A 20529-nucleotide genomic window follows, 5' to 3' on the forward strand; every position below is an offset into this window, starting at 1 on the left:
AAACACGCAAACGCACGCAAATGTCCACGCCCATGTACGCAGCTAGGTTGGTGCTATTCCGCGCCGCGCCGGGCCACTGACCAGGCAGCCGCGGCAGCCTCTACTCATGCGGATGCATATGGCTCAATGAGGCGATACCGATAGACAGTATTCGATATAGCTGCGTGCAGACGGAGGTGAACGAAGGAAACATGCACACACCGATGGTCTACGCACGGCTACTATTTTCAGATTTGGCTACTATTGCAGCGCACACTAGTGCATGCAAATATTAAAATTGATATTTCACAGTTTGGGACATTTTTTTGTGATGGGATAGAATTTTCTCTAGAGTTCTTAGGACATGCTTTCATACCTCTCAGATCTAAGTTTTAGGGGAGAGATTCCCTTTAATCTCTAGTAGTCTCTTCATCCAGTAGTTGCAACATCAAGACTTTAAGATTTCATAACTTTTGCCTCGATTGTCCAATTTTCCTCAAACTTTGACTGATGTCTTCCATAGAACCCTGAATAATACTGACGAACATATGTACATTAAATACCGTAGCAAAATGTATCAGAAGATAACATAGCGGATCTATACATACTGTACATTGCAAAGTAACATAAAAAAAAAATACAGTGTATATTGATTATGCCACAACAAGAGTCCACCGGAATGCCAATATAACAATTACATCGCTATTGTGCAGGAATGATTAGCTAGCCCAGAATATATTTGGTGTGTTACTTACAAATAACAACTTCTCTTAAATGATGGAAGAAACTGATCTGATTGAATAATCTAGCTTGTTCCAAGTAAAGTCAAGTAAAGATAACAGATTAAAAAAAAACACCCTCTGTAACACTGTACATTGTCTGAAATTATTTCAAATGTATTAATACTTTCGTAGCAAACAATGCAGACTCTGTAGCTGCTAATTATTGATCAGTGACTCTGCAGTTTAAGTAATGCTCTACCAACTGTCATAGTCCAGATAGCTAGGCTTACACACCTCAGGAGCCCTGAGCAATAAAAACAAAGAGCGGTATTAAATGACAATTTGCAGAAGACGCAACTATGCATGAGTTGTGCCACAGAAAAAAAGAAATTTAAGAGGAAAAAAAAAACAGCTCCCAGTCATGTTGTTGCCGTGCTGTTGCTAAGGATGCTGATGTAATTTGGAAATTTCAATGTTTTTTGCATCACTTCGTGAAGCAAGGCCTAAAATAAAAGCACAAGATTGATAACTCATGCATTAGATTTCCCTCTTATGTGATTCCTTCACTGAGGAGCCTCTCAGTTGCTTCATGCTTTCAGTTTTATTTCTTTAAACCATCGTCTTTCTCACAGTTTGTAGCATTTCCGTTCATCTTCCTCACCCCAGCCATGTGGATTTCTGCATGTGAAAGGCGCAAAATATTGATCTCGCGGAGAATGAAATGTGATTTTTCTCGCTCAATCTCTTTCGAAGATCCAATGTCCAGGGGCTGCTTCTGATTTGCAATTTTCTGCTCGGCGGAGCGAGAGCTCTCTGGTTCATTACCTCAAGTGAAATGAGGCACCGCTCAAGTTCCGAACCGTGGACCTTGAATACTGACCTGAAATTCTGCCTTGCGCCAGGGAGGAGTTGGCGAGTTTCATGTCTCTTTATATCCGCTGTGATACAAATACAGGTACCCTTGACAAAGTTTATTGTTCTGTTTTCTTATTTTTTTCCTCTCTATTCGAAACAGGGGGCGTGATCGTTGTGAAGTGACAGTTTTCTTGTTGATTCCCGTGTCGTTGTTGCGAGGATGAGTTTCGTTTGGTCGAGAGGAGGGGAGAGTGGTTTAACTATGTGCTCTGCGGATTAGGCGCTCGTTCGGTTGTTGTCACTCAACTCTGGTTACTGCATTTTGTAGCTAGTGTAGAGGCAACTTGCAATTACAAAGTCAACAAGTTTGGCTCTATTAACAGGCAGACGGCTTTGCATTCCCCGAATTCCCACAGGCAACTAGAGACGGTGGTAAAGGACAGATGGATATTGCAGCTTCATGTCAGTTTTAGAAGTCACATAAGAAGTTTTCCTATCTGGAATTTCATTCCTCCATTCTTTTTACCCTGCAATTAGTGCAAAGGGAGGGCAGAGAAGGTATATTTGAAGAGGAAGTTGGTTTTGACATGTGAAGGTTTTGGCCGCTGCTTTATAATTTGCGATGGATGCTGGTCCCCGGAGTCTGCGTCGTCACTCGCTGGCGATCCAGGCGATCCCCAAGGTGCGTTCAGGGGGTGGCTCCGGAGCCCGGAGGAAGACCCTCTTCTCAGGAGTGATGTTGCAGGATCAGGAAGCTCTCTTACGTAAGTCCATCTTCAATTTTTGACGCAGAGGCGAGCGTTATTAGCCACAGATGACAGAAGGGTTTGTGGATAACGTGAGCGTTGCATGCTACAAGCAGCAATCTTTCTGCATCTAGTCTTTCTTAAATTCCATCTGCCTCGATGAGCTTGCTAGACAAAGTGTGTACTACTACATATTATCAATTGATCTTTGTCAATGTTGATGAAGTTGGGGGAAGGAATGTGCTAATGTATAAACTGCTTTATCAGGTGGACATTTCCTTTATATTTTGTCCCATTTCTTATGAATATTGCAGGTTGGAAATTCATGAGAATTAGGCATGAATACTTAAATCCAACAGACACATAATGCTTTGCTTTTTGATAGTAGGATAGTGACTTGTAATGTCCCCCTGCACTCTGCTGATATTTTCTTATTAAATGGAAAAAAAAATATAATCCCAATTCAAAATTCTTCACAAGTGACACCAAAATAATTGACTGGAAGGTCTATCTTCTATAGGTTTGTGTGATTTTGACTGCAGAAATAATTTTTTTTTTCTTTCTCTTCTCTAATCATTTCTGATAGAGGATATTTTAGATTTGAATCGTAGTCTTGGATATCATGGATTCAAACTACCATTCTTCGTGCATTCCTGTTCATTCTATTGCGGTTCCTGTACATTGTATCCTTTATTTACATGTGCACTGTATGTTTATGTGATGCTGTGATTGTTTATTCATTGACATGGCAATTCTCCCTTTCTGACGGTAGAAGATTCATGATTGTAAGGGTGGGATTTCACGGAGCACGCAAACGATTTGCGCAGGACGCGAATGGCAAAATCCAGCATTCGTATTTTAGTCTGCAAAAGATCGCCAAACAAACGTGAGGGTTCGGAAGCGTCATCGATAGTTCGCAAATGTCGTTTTTAAAAAAAAAAAAAAGTTTGAAATTTTTTGCGAACCTTTTCCGCATACTTGGTCGTGATTTGCTCGTGAATTGTTCTCGTCATATGAGCAAGACCTTCGCAAGACACGCGCAATTTTCGCAAAATATTCGCAAAACCACAAACAGACTCCGAAACTTTGGAGAATGTCTCGCGTCACGCGAAATCTGCGAAGTCTTTCCAATCATTTTACGACGTAATCGCAAACTGTTCGCGTACCTTTTGAGACATTCTCACGAACGTTTACCGCACGTTTGGGGGATGTATGACCTATACATTTTCTACAAATAAAAATTGTAGCATGCATCTAAACATTAAACAATCATTAACAACTATAGAAACAAAAGAAATTAAAGACAAGCAAAGAGAAAGAAATGTTTGATATACAAAAAAATCACAGAATACACTTAAAATTAATCTAAAGTATGTAAAATTTCATTTGAACTATAGATATTATGTGTTGGAGGAACTGCAAAAAAAAAGTCAAATACTTTACTAGTGGAGATAGGTCCTAGGAAAAAAAAATGTTGGCACATGAGAGAGAAATGAAAGAAAAAAGAAAGGAGAAATAAAGAAAAAAAAATCAACTCAAGACAGCTTCTACCTCTCCTTGGGTACATTTTCTCCCACGATTATTGAAAATTTTTCGTTGTTCGCATTTCCGTCGCGTGTTCTTCGTGTACATAACATGCTGTACTTTAGCAATGATACACACGACATTCGCACATACGTCGTGGAAACTTCGCATATATTGCGCAAGAATAGTTTTCGGTGTCGTTGTCGGAACACATTCGGAGAAAAAAATTTCCGAATGTTGGACTTTGTCATTCGCGTCCTTCGCAAATCGTTCGCGTGCTCCGTGAAATCCCACCCTAATCAAGATGTTTTTTGCGTCTGAAAGCAAATTATTGCAATCATGATTCTGGAACTTGTATACTTGCAAATTGGGGTTTGAAGCTGTTTTCTTTAAAAAAAATTTTGATTTCCTCTACTCTAAAAATTTATATTTTCGCGCTGCAAATTTTTCGTGCTCAGCCACGTAAGAAGATTTTTGTGTGCTTTTATTCCACGGAAGCAAGACAGCAACTATGGGAACATATGGCAAGGAAAAATATTTGCGTGCTTTTATTTTCGCACTAGTTTCTGGTTGCGCGAGAATTTCAACACCGCGAAAATTTCCACTTTTACAGTATCTGTCTGAAAGACTTGACCTCCACAATATGATTGCAATCTGCTTGTGGTGCACTACCTAGCTCACGTCTTGTGAATTTGATTGACAGCTCAGTACGCGAGTGCTTCCAAAACTCTTACCAAGATTACAATCAAGATTCATAAACATGATTACATGTGAGATGTTTCTATTGTCTGAAGTGGCTCACTGTTTAGATTGTGTAGTTGCAGCAAGAGTAAAGTGAGATTTTTCATTGTGTTACCACCTTCTTGCACAATTTTGACAATTTTGACAAGAATATCATATTTTGACTGTGATATACCCTCTGATATACACTGTACCCTTTAATGTTGTAAGACTGTATGATATTCCCTATTCAATATATCATATATTTATTCTTTTGAAAATACATACCACTGAGGCATTGCCCCAACCTCTGTTCCTTACCCTCAAAGTTTTGATGTGCCATTCAATTGCCCAGATTGCAGTAGTTTAATCTTACCCCCCCCCCCCCCCAGCAGTTTGCAAGTACATTGTACTTGGACAGTAAAACCAACATCTTATGTCCTGTTCTATCCCACTTGTGATGGGCAACCCCTCTTGCTCTTTGAAAACTTTCTGCAGGGTTTTCTGGAAGTCAAACAGTCCAACCTGCCAAGATTAAATCCTGTCTTTCAATGGTGCTTTGTTTTCTCCAGTGGTAGAACCATAGCGACCAGCAGAGCACTCTATTTTCTTTTACCACACAGCTACACAACCTGTAGTGCTCTTGACACTTGCCCTGTAGAATGCCAGGGGCCTATTCACTGTATTTATCAATATCAAGGCTTCTATTGGCAGGTATTGTTTAACTTTTTGCTTAGTCCCAGCAAATGGCTGTGAAGTATTCATTGATTGAAATGAAGTGTAGAAAGAGGAGAAAAAGAGAAGAAAAAATTCAGAAACGCTTTGTCAACTCATTAAGAGCCCTTCCCTATTTGATCTTGCCAAATTTCTGATAATAATCTTCACCAGTATGTGGACTTTGCATTATGATGTACTCTTTGATGCACGGATGTAGAGGTGTTTATTGTTCTCCGGTTGGCATGGGAAATATCTCGAACTGATCAGTGAGAATCAAATAGTTCAAACGTTCCCACAGTATGACCCACAAATATGATATTTAACACTGGCAGTGGTGTAAATAAGGAATACAATGTATCTAATCTCGCAGAGTGGACAGTGGAACTTGTATTTCTCACAGTATTTTTAGCAGGAGTTGATTACTGAGCGGGGATAGATTTGACTTTGTGAGTGCATCGCAGCCACAATATGCTTCTTTTGGTTTGAAACTCAGTAGAATATAACCATGCCACACCTTGCATTGCTCGATCATCATTGGAACAACTTGGATGTTAAAAGTGACCCTGGAAGCGTACTGTGGTAATGTAGCGATGGAGTACAAGCTGCCCTGCCCCTTGTAATTTCTTCCTTGTGGAATAGGCATTGGACAGCAGTGTCATGCATATGGTAGGGTATTAAGAGAATGATGGTGTATTTAATAACAAGGACCTGTTGCTCTCCAGGATGAGTATTTTACCAAATCATCCTGCTGGTATGGAGTTATGCTCCATATAATTCTCCCTTCAACGAGGGAAGACAAAGCTGTGTAAACAGAGTAGAAAACTGCAAGCCACTTTAAGAATGAAAAAAGTTAACTCCCCAGTCAAGTCGCACTCTGTAGATGATGCACCAAGTGAGGGATTGCCACAGAAATCGCCACCGAGGAAGAGAGGGTCGTCCTTTCGCCTTGTTTCAGGCAAACTTGAATCCAGGCAGGAGAGTAGAACTAGTAGAGAGTCATCTCGACCAGGTAGGATTGACTACTTTTAGGACTCCTAGTCAATGATAGTATGTTACTGCTTGTACATAAAAAATGTACAAATACTTGAAATTATTTTGTTATTTTTATCCATCAGAATTCTAAATATTGTAGATTACTCTTGTAAATTCTTGAAATTCTTTTGTATTTTTTTAATCCACCAGTATTCCAAATATTGTAAATTACTCTTGTAATTCTTGAAATTTAAATTTGTTAGTTTCATCCACCAGGATTGTAAATTCTTGAAATTCTTTTGTTATTTTTATCGAAGATTCCAAATATTGTAAATTACTCTTGTAATTCCTGGAAGTCTTATTTACATTGTCTACAATTCCAAATATTGTAGATTACTGCTTGTAAAACTCTACACATTCTGCCACTGTTGCTATCAGAGTAACTTTACAAGGAATATAGTATATCTGCAAGTGATGCCAGTCACAATATTTCTGAAGAGATCTTACAGTGTTAAAGACATTATTCTTTTTTCATGCTGTTATCTTCTTCCATAACTCTGTTCCTTTATATTTCTTTTCATCCTCTGCTATCAACTTTACACCTTTCAAGAATACTGTGGTAAAATTCCATGGATTTTGTGTATAAAAGTCTTCCTTTTGGTCATAAAAAGTCCACATGCTTAAAGGGTGTGTACAGTTCTGGTCGAGGTGAGGATTTAGCTTTTAACATTTTGCGAGATATTCAGAAACCACTCCATGAGATGTCATGGAGCATGCAATTCTAAGGAGTATCAAAAGTTTATTTGATGAAAATCGGTTTTGAAGTGGCCGAGATATCCAAAAACAATGTGAAACAAAGAGATCCTAATAAAGTTGGGGCATGTAGTCTTTTATTATTATCACTTTTTTGGATCTCACAGCCATCTGAAAACCAATTTTCATCAAATAAACGTTGAATCCTTCTTAAAATGACATGCTCTTTCATATTTCATAAGAGGTTTCTCATTATCTCACTTAGGAATGTAGAAACCATGAATCCCTACCTCAACCAGTACTGTACAGCCCCTTTAATCATCACCTGCCCGCCTTGTTCTTGTAGTCTTACATATTATACTTTAAGCAGTTGAGGGCAAGTCCCGAGTATACATGATATGTACTCGGGCAAGTGTCAATGAGCAGTGCGTGTTGTAGCAAAGTCAGCCCATCCTCAATGGGTTGAAATCCACTTTGAGCCACAAGTGAGTGACATAGATTGGCTCGGTCTGCTAAAATCTTGTGCATATCGTGTGATGTTCCTCTCTCATATTCCAATTAACTGATTGCATCATTCAATATCCCATCCGGCATAGCCATTCCATTTGTCAGCCGTTCATATTTCTGTGGTTAGCTGTCATCTTCCCTTTATTTACCACGTTGACACAGAACCACGGAAATATTTAATGGAATAATATATATATGATGAATATAATTTCAGGTTGCTGTTCTGTTGAGTAGAAGCAGAAAGGATTCCAACAACTTGATTTAAAAAGTGATTGCAGTATATCTGCAATATGTATTTTTTCTTCTGTCTTGTCTTGATTGTTGTTGTTGGAAATATCAGAAGAGTGTCATATATGCATCTCCTATAGGTTGTAGACTTGAATTATATTTGTAAAATGCAATTCACATAATAGTTGATGTAGAATGATAGGCAGAATGATAGAAAGGGTGAGAGAGAGAGAGAGAATCGCAATACCCATCAATGGTACATTTAGTTTTAATATACAGAAAGGCAATTCAAGCTTTAATATCAGATTGTAAGAGGCATTAAAAAGATGAGTGCAAACGTGTGAATGATAGACCTATCACATCACACTTGATGTCATGAGATTAATCAGAAGAAAGTCATTACTCTACAGTGATACTCTTTAGACATTTTACCATTGATATGACATCCAATACTGTAATTAAACCTAACTTGATGTGATCATAAGGTTCAGGTTAATTTGGAGTTTCGTGACATCTTCATTCTTTTTCTGAGCCAGAGTCAGTTATAACACATTTACTGTGTTCTTCATTTTTCTTTTTTCATTTGTTTTCTTTTTTTTTTAATGGATGGCACAGATATTTTTGTCTATTTACTTTTCATGTCAGAAATTTCTGCTCACACAGATTTGAAAAGCTCTCTTCTCGCATCTAGCGAGATATTTGCTTAAGTGGATAGTTGGAAGAGGAGACGCCATCCGTCATGCAGTCATTATGTCATATTAATGTCAATACTCTGTGTCCTTTTCGCTGTATATATTGAAATGCTCTAGTTTTACCAGAGAGTGCATACACACTCACATTGTTTGTGACTTGTGTCCTTTTACCGCAGTGTTCCACATCACAATTGAAGTTCATGCTTTTAACAATAGCCTCTGTGCATTCATTATTCCTTTTAAAAAGTTGTCTTGAAACTAGAAGCCCTATTATTTCAAACCCAGCAATCTCTAGCCAGAGTTTGCAATTGAATAATGAAATACATTGTACAAAATTTTATGTAAAAAATTGTGTTATATCACAGTGTAGCTGTGACTGCCTTTATAGCTGCATATTTTTGTTGTTATTCTTTGGCAAGTAATTAGGCCTGCGGATTGAGGCTGAATTTTGGGGTCAACTGGCAACTATCGTATAACAAACAAATTTTGTAATTTTTTGAAAGTATATGTCTTAACAAACTTACCAGTAAAATTTACCCAGAATTTCTGCGTCGGAACATGCCAAAATGACGTCATCAACATGGCTACCCCAAACCAGAAAAATTAATAGGAATTTTAGAATATCTCAAGTGTTCATTATACAACTGACATTAATCATGAGATAAGTTGTCAGTGTGTGTATTTCTTATTTCCTGCCTTTCTTCAAGCAAAATTGGGTCCATTTTTGACCTCTTTTCCAAAAAATCTGAGCCAAAATTAGGTCATTTCTATGGGAACTTTATGCTGAAAACAATTTTTTTTTCTCAAACAAAAAATGCAACACCCTCTCAACGATAAACACCATTTTAAATTTATATAAGTATGTAAATTTAATTGACTGGAGTTGAGACCTAACCGGTGAGAGACCATAGCTACCATGGTTACACTCAAACTTGCCTGTAGCCATTATAACACAGCTGTCCAAATATCACAATTTTCATTACTAGTGGTGTATTATGTATATTCCATCTCAGTAGCTGGATTTTTTGTTGTTTTTCGTTTTGCAATTGGCACAATCATAAGAGCAGATGACATTTTGTTCAAGCCAATTAGGCATAGAACATGGGTAGATTAAGTCAATTTCTCATAAAATGAGACCCTCCTCCACCTCAGCCCCCACTCCCGATAAAAATGGTTAGTTCATGGCTGTTCCTTTCTTACAGTCCTGTATAGGGTGTTTCACCAAACTTCTCATTGGTTTCAGTTTCACTTCACTGGTTTCAGTTTCGCTATCTCATTTTTCTGATTGGTATGTTTCAGTCACGAGGACTTACTAAGTGAAACTGAAAACACTAATTGACACTGATCTCTCTGAAATCAATGTGGGTGAAACGGGTCTTGCATGGACTTCTGCACGATACCAAAGCAAGCTCATTATACTCGATGAAGTACTGCAACAAATACTGTACTTCTGAAAGAAATGAAGCACTGTTAACAGAAACTGGACACACATTTTGTCATAGATCACATAAGTCCAGTCAAAATAGGGTTTCATTCACTACTACTACTGCAGTGCTACTTGTTTTGGGCTCCTAAACACCATACTCAAAGTCCCAAGAAATCCAGTGGGGCAAAGTGGCTAAATTTCCATGATATGCAAATTAGCTCCCATTGTGATAAAAATACAGTGTTTCCATGAAAACTATACTTCTAGGTTTTAGATTGGAACACCGAAAGTGTTGAAATCTATGTTTACAATGTCAGTTAGTGCGATGCAAACATTCACCATGTACATAGTCTGGGCCTCATTTGCATAATATGCAAATTAGCTCCCATAGGCCTAATGATAACAATACAGTGTTTCCATGAAAGCAATGCTTCTAGGATTGAGACTGGAATATCGAAAGTGTTGAAATTTATGTTAACGATGTCAGTTAGTGCGATGCAAACATTTCCATGTACATAATCTGGGCCTCATTTGCATAGTATGCAAATTAGCTCCCATAATGATAAAAATACAGTGTTTCCATGAAAACAATGCTTCTAGGTTTCAGATTGGAACACCAAAAATGTTGCAACCTATGTTTGCAATGTGAGTTAATGCGATGCAAACATTTCCACGTATATAATCTGTGCCTCTTGCATAATATACAAAGGGTTCCGAGCCAACGGAATATTCTAATGCATCAAAGTGCCCGATATGAGCATATCAAGAGTGTTCAAATATGATATATCAGTTTCTCTTCACCAAAAACAAACTTTACAGCCTTAGTAAACTAGCCTGAATAATATAACAATATTAGAGTTTGTTATCAGACAGATAATGATAGCTTATTCATTAATTACGTAGAATCAAAGTACGAAATTAAACAAGTGTCAACATCTATAATTTGTCTAATTTTGTAATGAATGAACTATATTTGGAGGGTGGTTTGCTCGAATCTTGATGATTCATCTCTTGCATCCTTTAGGGTTTTGAGATATTGAAGATGGCACAGTCAAAGGAAACCCTGTGGGTAGGGTAGTGCTCAAAGTCACCCACGTCGATCATTTTATCCCCACGACCATTTACACAACATGCATCAACCAACGCGATTTCCGTTGTTCTAAGCGTATATAACAAGATGTTATTTTTAAGTCGTTTGACCGTCTAGCAAAGACTCTTTTATTTCCATGAAATAGAATTGGTACTGACAGAGACATTTTTCTACAATGTGTATAATTATCTTTTTTTTTTTTTTTAAAGTGGTGAACAGTCAAAGCGACTCGTAAGGAGGTACCCGAATTCATCCCTATACCCTCACGGCCCGGTACAAAACATAATTATATACACACGTGAATACAGATGTTTGAAGCGGAAAAAACTCTGTGCATAACGCCCTTTTCGTTTCATTTCCATTAAAATTCAGTGTGAGTTATAGAAGATTTTTTGTTCTACGATATCTATACGGTAAAAATGGTTCACATATAACGAAAGACAACCACGTGGAGGGTGCCCAAAATTGCTCCACCCAAAGGCAGTCTAAGACGTGCTATAATCATGTACCAACGCAAATACATAGTTATGTTCTATGGGGGTCCTTCTGGTCCTCTAGCAAAGAAACTTTTATTTAATGAAATTCAATGGAGTCAACAGACGATATATTGCACTGCAGTCTTGACTTACACTGACATAGTTAAAGTGATTATCATTCGAAGGGAGCCTACTATATGGGGAGTGTCCACATTAATTGCCTCTATACATGACCCTTTGTAATGCAAATATCAACGCAATTACAGTCGTTCCAAAAGTAAATGTCTCCAAGAAAAAAAAAAGTCGTTCCTTGAGTTTTATGACTATCACTTGAGTTTTATGATTATGTATGAATTATCGTTTGGTGCTATAATCATTGTAAATTCTTTTCGTTCGACATAATTTTACGCACCTCATTTTCTGTTACACAGAAAGTGATGTCTATCTGTTCTTGTCGAAAAATGAAATAAAGATTAAATTGAATTGTATTGTATTGGATTCCTGCCATATCAAGACACTTTTTTTTTCTATAAAAATTGCCGGGGAAGAGATAAAGTAAGAACATTGATCTACAATATCTATGCAGTCCAAAGGGTTCACTCGCAGAGACCACCTTGTGGGAGGTGCTCAAAGTAACTCCATGCATCCTAAAGGCGATGAAAAACATGCAGTATACAACCGCGAAAAATGTTCCATGGTTACATACCTCTGAAAAGCTCTTCCGCCTGTGTAGCACATACGCTTTTATTTTCGTAAAATGCAATTAAGGTGATACAGGAGACGTTGCTTTACAATATCTATTTTGTCAAGCCCTTGGGAAGTGCCCAGATTCCCCCTACCCTGACCGTCGTGGTCCCAAAACAGATTAACAAAACATGCATTATATGCCAAAGCAAACTCACTTGTATATGCATGTAAAGTCGTTTTGCCGAGTGGTAAATAAAGACACTTTACTATTTATGATTTTTAAATGGTAAAGACACTGCTTTACAATCATCATAATCATAGTCAAAGGGGTGCACATTCAACGGCAACCGAGTGGGATGTGTTCAAAATCATCTAACCCCAGGGCAATATAAGAAATGCGCACTAGCACATGTTTCAATTTTCCATGCCTTCACATTGTCCCGATCGTTATGGTTGTACAGCAATTGCACTTTTGTTTGTAAGAAATGCAATATGATCACAAAAAGAAAAATGCTCTGCATTAACTACATTGTCAAAAGGGTGAACATTCAAAAGCAATCCCTTATAGGAAATGTCCAAAATTACACCGCCGCTCAAGACCCGTAATTACATCACACGGATACTATGAACATGATGAACGCAAATACCGACGTTCTTTCGTGCATGGTTTTAGAAGTAGTTCTAGCAATACAGCTACACACTTTTATATCAATGAATGTTGTGGAAATGATAGGAGAAGCGTTGCTTCAAAATATCTATTTAGTGGGAGGATGCGCATTAAATGTCAATCCTGTGGGATTTGCCCCCAAAGTACACCACCCTCATGGCAATATATAAGAAAACATTGAATATTATTAACGCGAATACACTATATGTTCCAAACGTACATGTTTTCAAACTTCGATCGTGCCGCACATCAAGGGCACTTTTGTTTTCAAAAATACGTTGAAGTTAATAGAGGAGACATTGCTCTACAATATCCATATCGTCAAGAGGGTGAACATTAAAATACAACCCCATGGGAATTGTCCAAAGGTATACACCTACGCTCAAGCCCCCTTAAGACAAAATATAGATATTAGCAACGCAAACACCGTTGTTCTAGCTTGGATGGTTTTAAAAGTAGTTCCGGCAATACATAGCAAATACACTTTTTAACAATGAAAAGTCATGGAAATAATAGAAGAGGTTTAACTTTGCAAGATCTATGCGGTGAAGAGGGTGCACATAAAATGGCAACCCTGTGGTATGTGCCAAAAAATATTCCACCCTCACGGCAATATATAAGACATATAAAATCATATAATGCGAATATGTATATGTTCCAAACGTGTATGTCTTCAAAATGCCATCGTGCCGTATAGCAAAGGCACTTTTGTGTCCAAGAAATGCAACTTATTAATAGAGGAGACATTGCTCTACAATAACTACATTGTCAAAAGGGTGAACATTCAAACTTAATCCCTTGGGAAGTGTCCCAATTCACACCTGACCTCACGCCCTCTTGTTACAGAACACATATATTAGCAACGCAAATACCGTTGATCTAGCGTGAATGGTTGTAAAAGTAGTCCCGGTAATACAGCAAATACAATTTTTATCGATGGGAAATAATGGAAATGATAGAAGAGACTTAACTTTACAAGATCTGTACAGTGAAGAAGGTGCGCATTAAACGGCAACCCTGTGCGGGATGTGCCAAAAATACCCCACCCTCACCTCAATATAGAAAACATTATAATATCATATAACGCAAATATATATCTGTTCCAAACGTACATGTTTTCGAAATTCCATCGTGCCGTATAGCAAAGGCACTTTTGTATCCAATAATGCAACCAATTACTAGAGGAAGTATTGCTCTTCAATAACTAAATTGTCAAAAAGGTGAACATTCAAGGTAATCTTTAGGGAGGTGTCTACATTTACACCTACTCTCACTGCCTTTATTACAAAATACGGATATTAGCAACGCAAATACAGTTGTTCTAACGTGAATAGTTTTACAAGTAGGTCCGGCAATGCAGCAAATACACTCTCACATCAATGAAAAGTCATCGAAATGATAGAAGAAGATTTACCTTACAAGATCTACATGATAAAGAGGGTGCTTATTGAAGGGCGACCCGGTGCCGTGTGCCCCAAAAATGCCCTTTATCCTCTTGGCAATATAGAAAACATATATTATCTTATAACGCGAATAAAAATGTGTTTCAAACGTACATGCTGTCGTGCCTTATAGCAAGGGCACGTTTGTTTCCAAGAAATGCAATGTACTTGTACTGAGTAATCAATACGGATTGTCACACCGTTCTTTACCGCAAGTGTGACATCCATATTAGTATATTTTAATAAATAGAATACACAAGCAAAATGACACTTGACAGACATGTTGAAATTGCACTCTCATTCCATTGCCTAAACCTGTTTCCGAAGCTCTTTCTCGTTGCCATGGAAACAATTTCATTTGGTGACCATGGTTACCCTTACAATGAGTTGAGTCATCTAATGACTGGATACTTTTATTGGGCACCTACTTATTTGAAAGTTATTAAGCTTTATTTATAACTATTTGCGTAGAAAGAATTACATTCTATCATTTAGGGTTTTTTTTTTTCATGAAAGCGTTACCATGGCAATGACTATATTCCCCCCCCCCCCCCCTATTAACACATGATTAAGACGGTAATTGGTTTGGGCTGAAACCAACATGACACGTAAAAAAACATATTTAGACATTCTTATTATATTTCAACAAATTAAATGAAAATTATGAAAATTATGAAAATTATTATGAAAATTTGTGTTTATTTCGACTACGTCAGTGTAAGGTTGCTGTAGAAACGCTATTGGTATGCATACAACTCACCAGCTCAACTGAAAATGAGCATACTTGATGGCTGATGACCTGAGGTACATGAGAAATAGCATTACTGTAGCTAGAATCACTTCCTTTCCGAAATATTCGATTTATATTATTAGAGATGTCGAAGTTACAATTACTCTAGCAAAATTGCAGTTCTTAAGAAGCCATTTTGATGACGTCATTTGAGCATGTTCCGATTAGATATTTTTGGGTAAATTTCATGTGGGATATTGTCAGGATGTATACTTTTTAAAAAGGTTAAAATTTGCTTGTTATACGATAGTTGCCAGTTGAGCCTTTTTTAAGCCACTTTTTGGCCATCGTCTGCAGGCCTAAATGTGTGTGCATGAGAGTGGACGCCACTTCAAAGCACCATTCAAATTGCACTTTGCCTATTTGTCAATCTATACATAATAATATTTCTTTGGTGTTTCCACTGAGTGCACATCAATCATACACATATCATCTCCTCATTGGACTATGCATTTGTTGTGAAACTGGGATGTGAAAGGCCGGGTGAAGTTTTGACCCCCCCCCCCCCCCCCCCCCCTTCCCCACAATATTTTCACATTGGTATAATAGAGTGCGTATGAATGTGGAGGCTCTCGCTATGGCAACAGTCAATGTGAGGTGTGCAGCCTTTTTGACAGGTTGACTTCCCCCGGACGTGAGATGGGTATTGAGCTCAGCTCTTTGGCGGACTGCTCTGATAGTTTCCTGCGGAGTGAATTATAGCTAGCTGTTTATGATACTGAGGTGCACCTGCCTGCTCTGTGCAGCTCTGTCCGGTACCACTCCCAACCAGGTGCTGGAGGGAATGGGGTGAAGGGAAGACTCACTTGGAGTATACAGGCACCAAAATAGCGAACTCGACTTTAAAAGTGGACACGAGATAGATAAATTTGGCAAAGAGAAACAAAACAAAAGGAAGGAATGCTACTTGGAATGTAGTACGTGTCACGTGCTACAAGCACAGTCAGAGTCTTGGCGAAGAATGTCCCAATCTCTTGCGATGAATCGCAGCAGAAAGTCGAGCAGTGTCGGGCACCACGTAGGGAGTCGCAAGCATTCCCTCATCAAACAGACCGACGAAGCGGTAGAAAGCCGGTCACGCCACAGCAGCTCTCACCGTAAGTGGAATATGGTCACATCCACCAAACTCTAGCTGATATATATGGAGGAAGGGATGCCAAACCAACATCACCAGTATTCTTTAAACATCAGAATGATCTTATCAGAATGTTTGAATTTCTTCTTGTAATCAAGGCATTTGATGGTACAGCAAAGCATTAAGTTGATTATTTTTTTACTCCTTTTCTTTTGAGATATTTGCCATATTTTTCTACTTCTTCTTACTGTATTTCATCTCAACGGTTCTCTCAGTAGATCTCTTTAGCATTTAAAAAAGATTTTAGGGCTTTGAATATATATATATATATATATATATTCAAAGCCCTAAAGTCTTTTTTAAATGCTAAAGAGATCTACTGAGAGAACCGTTGAGATGAAATATAGTAAGAAGAAGCACATATGTATTTTTCAATAATTTACGGCTTTGAATATATATGTGACCCGCTACAACAAAATGGTCCTAAAGTTGCGCACGGTCGAAGCCGTGAAAATCGAGTTTGAAGTTAGAGCATCAAAATTGGTCAAAACTTACGATTTTCTGAATTTGACATATTATTAGAGTCTGACATGTCTTCTATCATCTGTCGAAATTTTGAAGCAAAATGATGAAAGGAAAGACCAAAAAATAGCGTTTTTCTGGGCCATGTTTTTTGGGCGTTTCAACGAAGCAGAAACTGGTTCGAACATTTGGATTGAGCGCCACACGTAGGCTCCGCCCCTAACAACGACCAGAGTGATCTCATTGGTCAGTTTGCTGCTTGCCGCTAACCGAAGCGTGAAGCTCGCACACTGCCCAGTCGACTGGTGCGTGCAGGCGGGTTGCGCTATGCCTAGCCGCTTCTCCTGACATCCTGGTCACTGATTGGTCGGTGAGGAGACCGCCGACGCTGTGTTTGAATGAGCATTTCGGGGGTTGCTAGGGCTTAACTTATATTGTCCGGAGGTGAATACTAACTTGCGTGTCTCTTGATTGTGATTGCGTCGCAAGGAGAACTTTTAGGGCGCTTTTCTGGAAACAGTGATTTCCCAGACGTCTTGACATGCTCTCTTTTAAACATCGATATCTCCGTAGCCGATTATTTTTATAAGACGTGTTATATATCAATTTAAAGCAGAAAGATTAGGGAATTGTGTCATGCAGTTTTCAAATAATCGACCTCGCCCGACTTTAGGATCATTTTGTTGTAGCGGGTCACATATGTCTTTTTCAATAATTTACGGCTTTGAATATATGTCTTTTTCAATAATTTACATGTATGTACACATGACTGGATGTAATAAAAGTGGAAATATTTGCAGTGTGGACATTTTGGAGCATTTCGTGGGACTAGAAACTAGTGCAAATATAAAAGCATACAAATGTTTTGTTTGATATACATGTACACCTGTATCATGAAACACTTAATGTAACATCGAATGTGTTGATTCTGCAGTTAAATATGTTAAGCAAAGTTTGTGTTACCCAGCTGAGCACAAAAAAATTACTCGCTCAAAATTGTTAACTTAAACCGTACAAGCTTCATTACCAAAAAACAGGAGTAGCAGATTTATGAAGTTTAAGTCTCACAGCTACAGGTATTACAAAATGTTTCACATTCCGTCCACAAATGCAAATCTGCTACCAGAAAATGCTGAAAGGGAAACATGCGTTTAAAAGAACTTTCCACAAAATGATGTCAATGCATTATGTGATGCTCATTGCGTGTTTACATTTTTGCCACCTAGTTTTCATGTAATTATGATAAACAGAACTGAAGATGTGGGCGGGATGATGAATAGCAGATCTGTCAGAAATGCATTTTTTTTTACGTCATATCATTGACAGAGCTCTTTTGTCACCATTTCAGAATTAACTATTCATGTTATTTGCTTTGTCCCTTTCAATGGCATTTGACCTCCAAGCTGCCATGTAACAATGTAACATACCTGCTGTTCTCCATTGTATGTCTGCTACATCCCTTCTTCCTAGAAAACAATAGGATCCCCACCCTTTTGGCACTTTTAAACACCTCCAACAAAGGCAACATCGTCTTACCCTCCAGATGAAGTGTTTAATCTGTTGTTGTGGCTTTGATGTCTACTTATGTTATTGATTTATCCCAGCTTCTTCCTTTATCCCGCCATAATGGGATGGGACTTCAACCTTTACCTTTTTTTTCTTGACGAGTGACATTCCCTGAAGGGGTGTAGATTATCGCACATTGACGACACATTCACTCCCTGCGACATTCGAAGTCCTGTCAGTTTTAGCTGTCAATAGCCCATGAGGGTTTACATTGTATGCTGCAGTTTGAGAAGCCAGTTGTCATTGCTTGCGCTATGCCGTCAGTGCTCGTGCTGATCGTAGTAGCACGGGATCTGAGAAGTTGTTGGTGATCCCATATCTCCATGGTAACTTGGCATCTACTCTGGATATCGTATGGCAGAGTTAAAGGTTCCCATACATGTTGGCAGAGCTGCAGGTAGGAACTTTATGTCACTTTAAAGCATGTTACTCCCTGATACACCACAGCTACGACTGCAGTATATTGCATAGGATTGTTTGCAGACATCTGCAGCTAAATTCAGTAGGGCAATTCCGCAGTTAGGTGGACATGACATGGATAAAAGAAATGTGCCTCTTTATCTTACTCTTTAATTTAGGTACCAACTAATGCCATGGATGTTCACCAATCATTAAGGTCTTTCAAATTCAGTAGATTTTATTTTTCGTATTTATTGATTTCGCGAGATCTAAAACCATCATTTAAAATGTACATGTGGGACTGGGGATGCTGAAATTCACTTACATGCAAATTACAGTGGGTTCCTTTGAAATTTTTTCCTCAAAGTTTTGCTAATGGGTAAAAGATGAATACATTTAAATACTCCAGAAGTCATGTGACATTTTGTCAATTACGAAAGGGTGAAATGACCTGCGGAATTACTCCGGACAAATGTAACGTTACTAACCGTAACGTTACTAACCATGCTTTTGGGGGTCTAGCTAAAAAATAATTGGTCGAACTGCTCAAAAACTTTGTGTGAACATTTGTCATGATGCAATAATTAAAATTGATGCAACACTTTGTTTGAAGTAACTTGAATTTTTGCACACTTTTTGTTACAAGACATTGATTTTTTTGTCATGTCCTTTTTTCGTAACGTTACTAACCTGCCCTTTAAGCTGCCATAGCAATTCTAATATTTCATGGATTGTATTCATTCTTTTCTGTATCATAAACCTGGGAAGGATGAACATGTTTTTGACATAATTTTGACTTGAAATGAATAAATGGTAATTTAGTAGTAAAAACAAATATCTGAATTTGTTCAAATGTAACGTTACTAACCGCGGAATTGCCCAGTAGCATTTGCCCTTCCCTGTATTGAATAGCGGCACCATTTTTAAAATACACTTTGAAAAAATAGGCAGAAATTTGACAAAGTATCTTTGTACAAATTGTGGGACAGGCAACTGTAGAAAATTCTAATTAAGCTTCCTCTGTTCAATGTGAACAGACACATACTTTTAATAGTTGGTATTTGTGAACGAATAGTCTTTCTGTTTCTCAAACTGTACTTTTTGTCGGGGGTGGGGGGGGGGGGGGTGGAGGGTATTCTTTTCATCCCACAGTCTGCCTACACGTGTACATGTAGTCCAACTTGTACGTATATTTCCAATCATGCAGGCTTGCTATGTGTGTAGGAGATACTCTGGGCTGATCCATGAGCATACACCTTTATAAACATGAACTTGGGCATACTTGGGAACATGTGCACAAGTTATTCATGAATAGTCATGACCTTTGTAAGCTTAGGATGCAATCCCTGTCTTTTTTTTTTATTATTATTTTTTTAAAATTGGCAGTCAATTTGTGTTACAGGAGAGCAGGACTGCACAATAAAGTCTTGAAAAAAAAAAAGATATAAAATCAGTAAATCAATTAAAACTGGACAAAAACAGAAGTGCCAAAAGGCCTTATGAGAGTTCAGGCATATTATCTTCTTTCAGTTATGTAATGCAATAAGGTAGTTCGTAGTTCCACTTTATGCATGAGCAGAAAAAGATCATTAATACTTACAGGGGGTTTTTTTAATTATTTATTTACTGATATGCATGTATGTACACATGTATGATCTGTGGTGTAATTATTACCCATGTGATATTTATTGGTGCTTGCTACCACATTCTCCTGGCAGCAACAAAGTGTTCATTAAAGCACAGTATTTGGCAATATTAATAGAACAAGTTTGTCATTGCACCCAGTGAAAACAACAACAACAAACAAACAAAAAACCAACAACAACACACACACACACACACACACACACACACAAAGCAAATTAATGGATGCTTCTGTTAAAGCGTTAATTGATGGCCCATCCTGGTCACCTGGCGCATTTTCATTGTTTGAACATGAATTTCATGAATTATTACCAAGCTTATGCATTATTT

At 38.0% G+C, this 20529-nt stretch overlaps 1 protein-coding gene across 1 annotated transcript in view; it reads left to right on the forward strand.

Moving 5' to 3' along the window:
- Positions 1–15954: 15954 nt before the first annotated feature.
- LOC139725979 (MYCBP-associated protein-like) overlaps positions 15955–20529 on the forward strand; it is a 33721-nt gene continuing 29146 nt past the window's right edge. Inside the window, exon 1 of the mRNA XM_071637062.1 lies at positions 15955–16090. Within this exon, the coding sequence (XP_071493163.1) occupies positions 15955–16090 (136 nt within the window). The remainder of the gene's footprint in view (positions 16091–20529) is intronic.

This window comes from Diadema antillarum, unplaced genomic scaffold (assembly GCF_040938485.1).
Source record: "Diadema antillarum isolate AM-2024a unplaced genomic scaffold, OU_Dant_1.0 seq00000069_RagTag, whole genome shotgun sequence".
NCBI lineage: Eukaryota > Metazoa > Echinodermata > Echinoidea > Diadematoida > Diadematidae > Diadema > Diadema antillarum.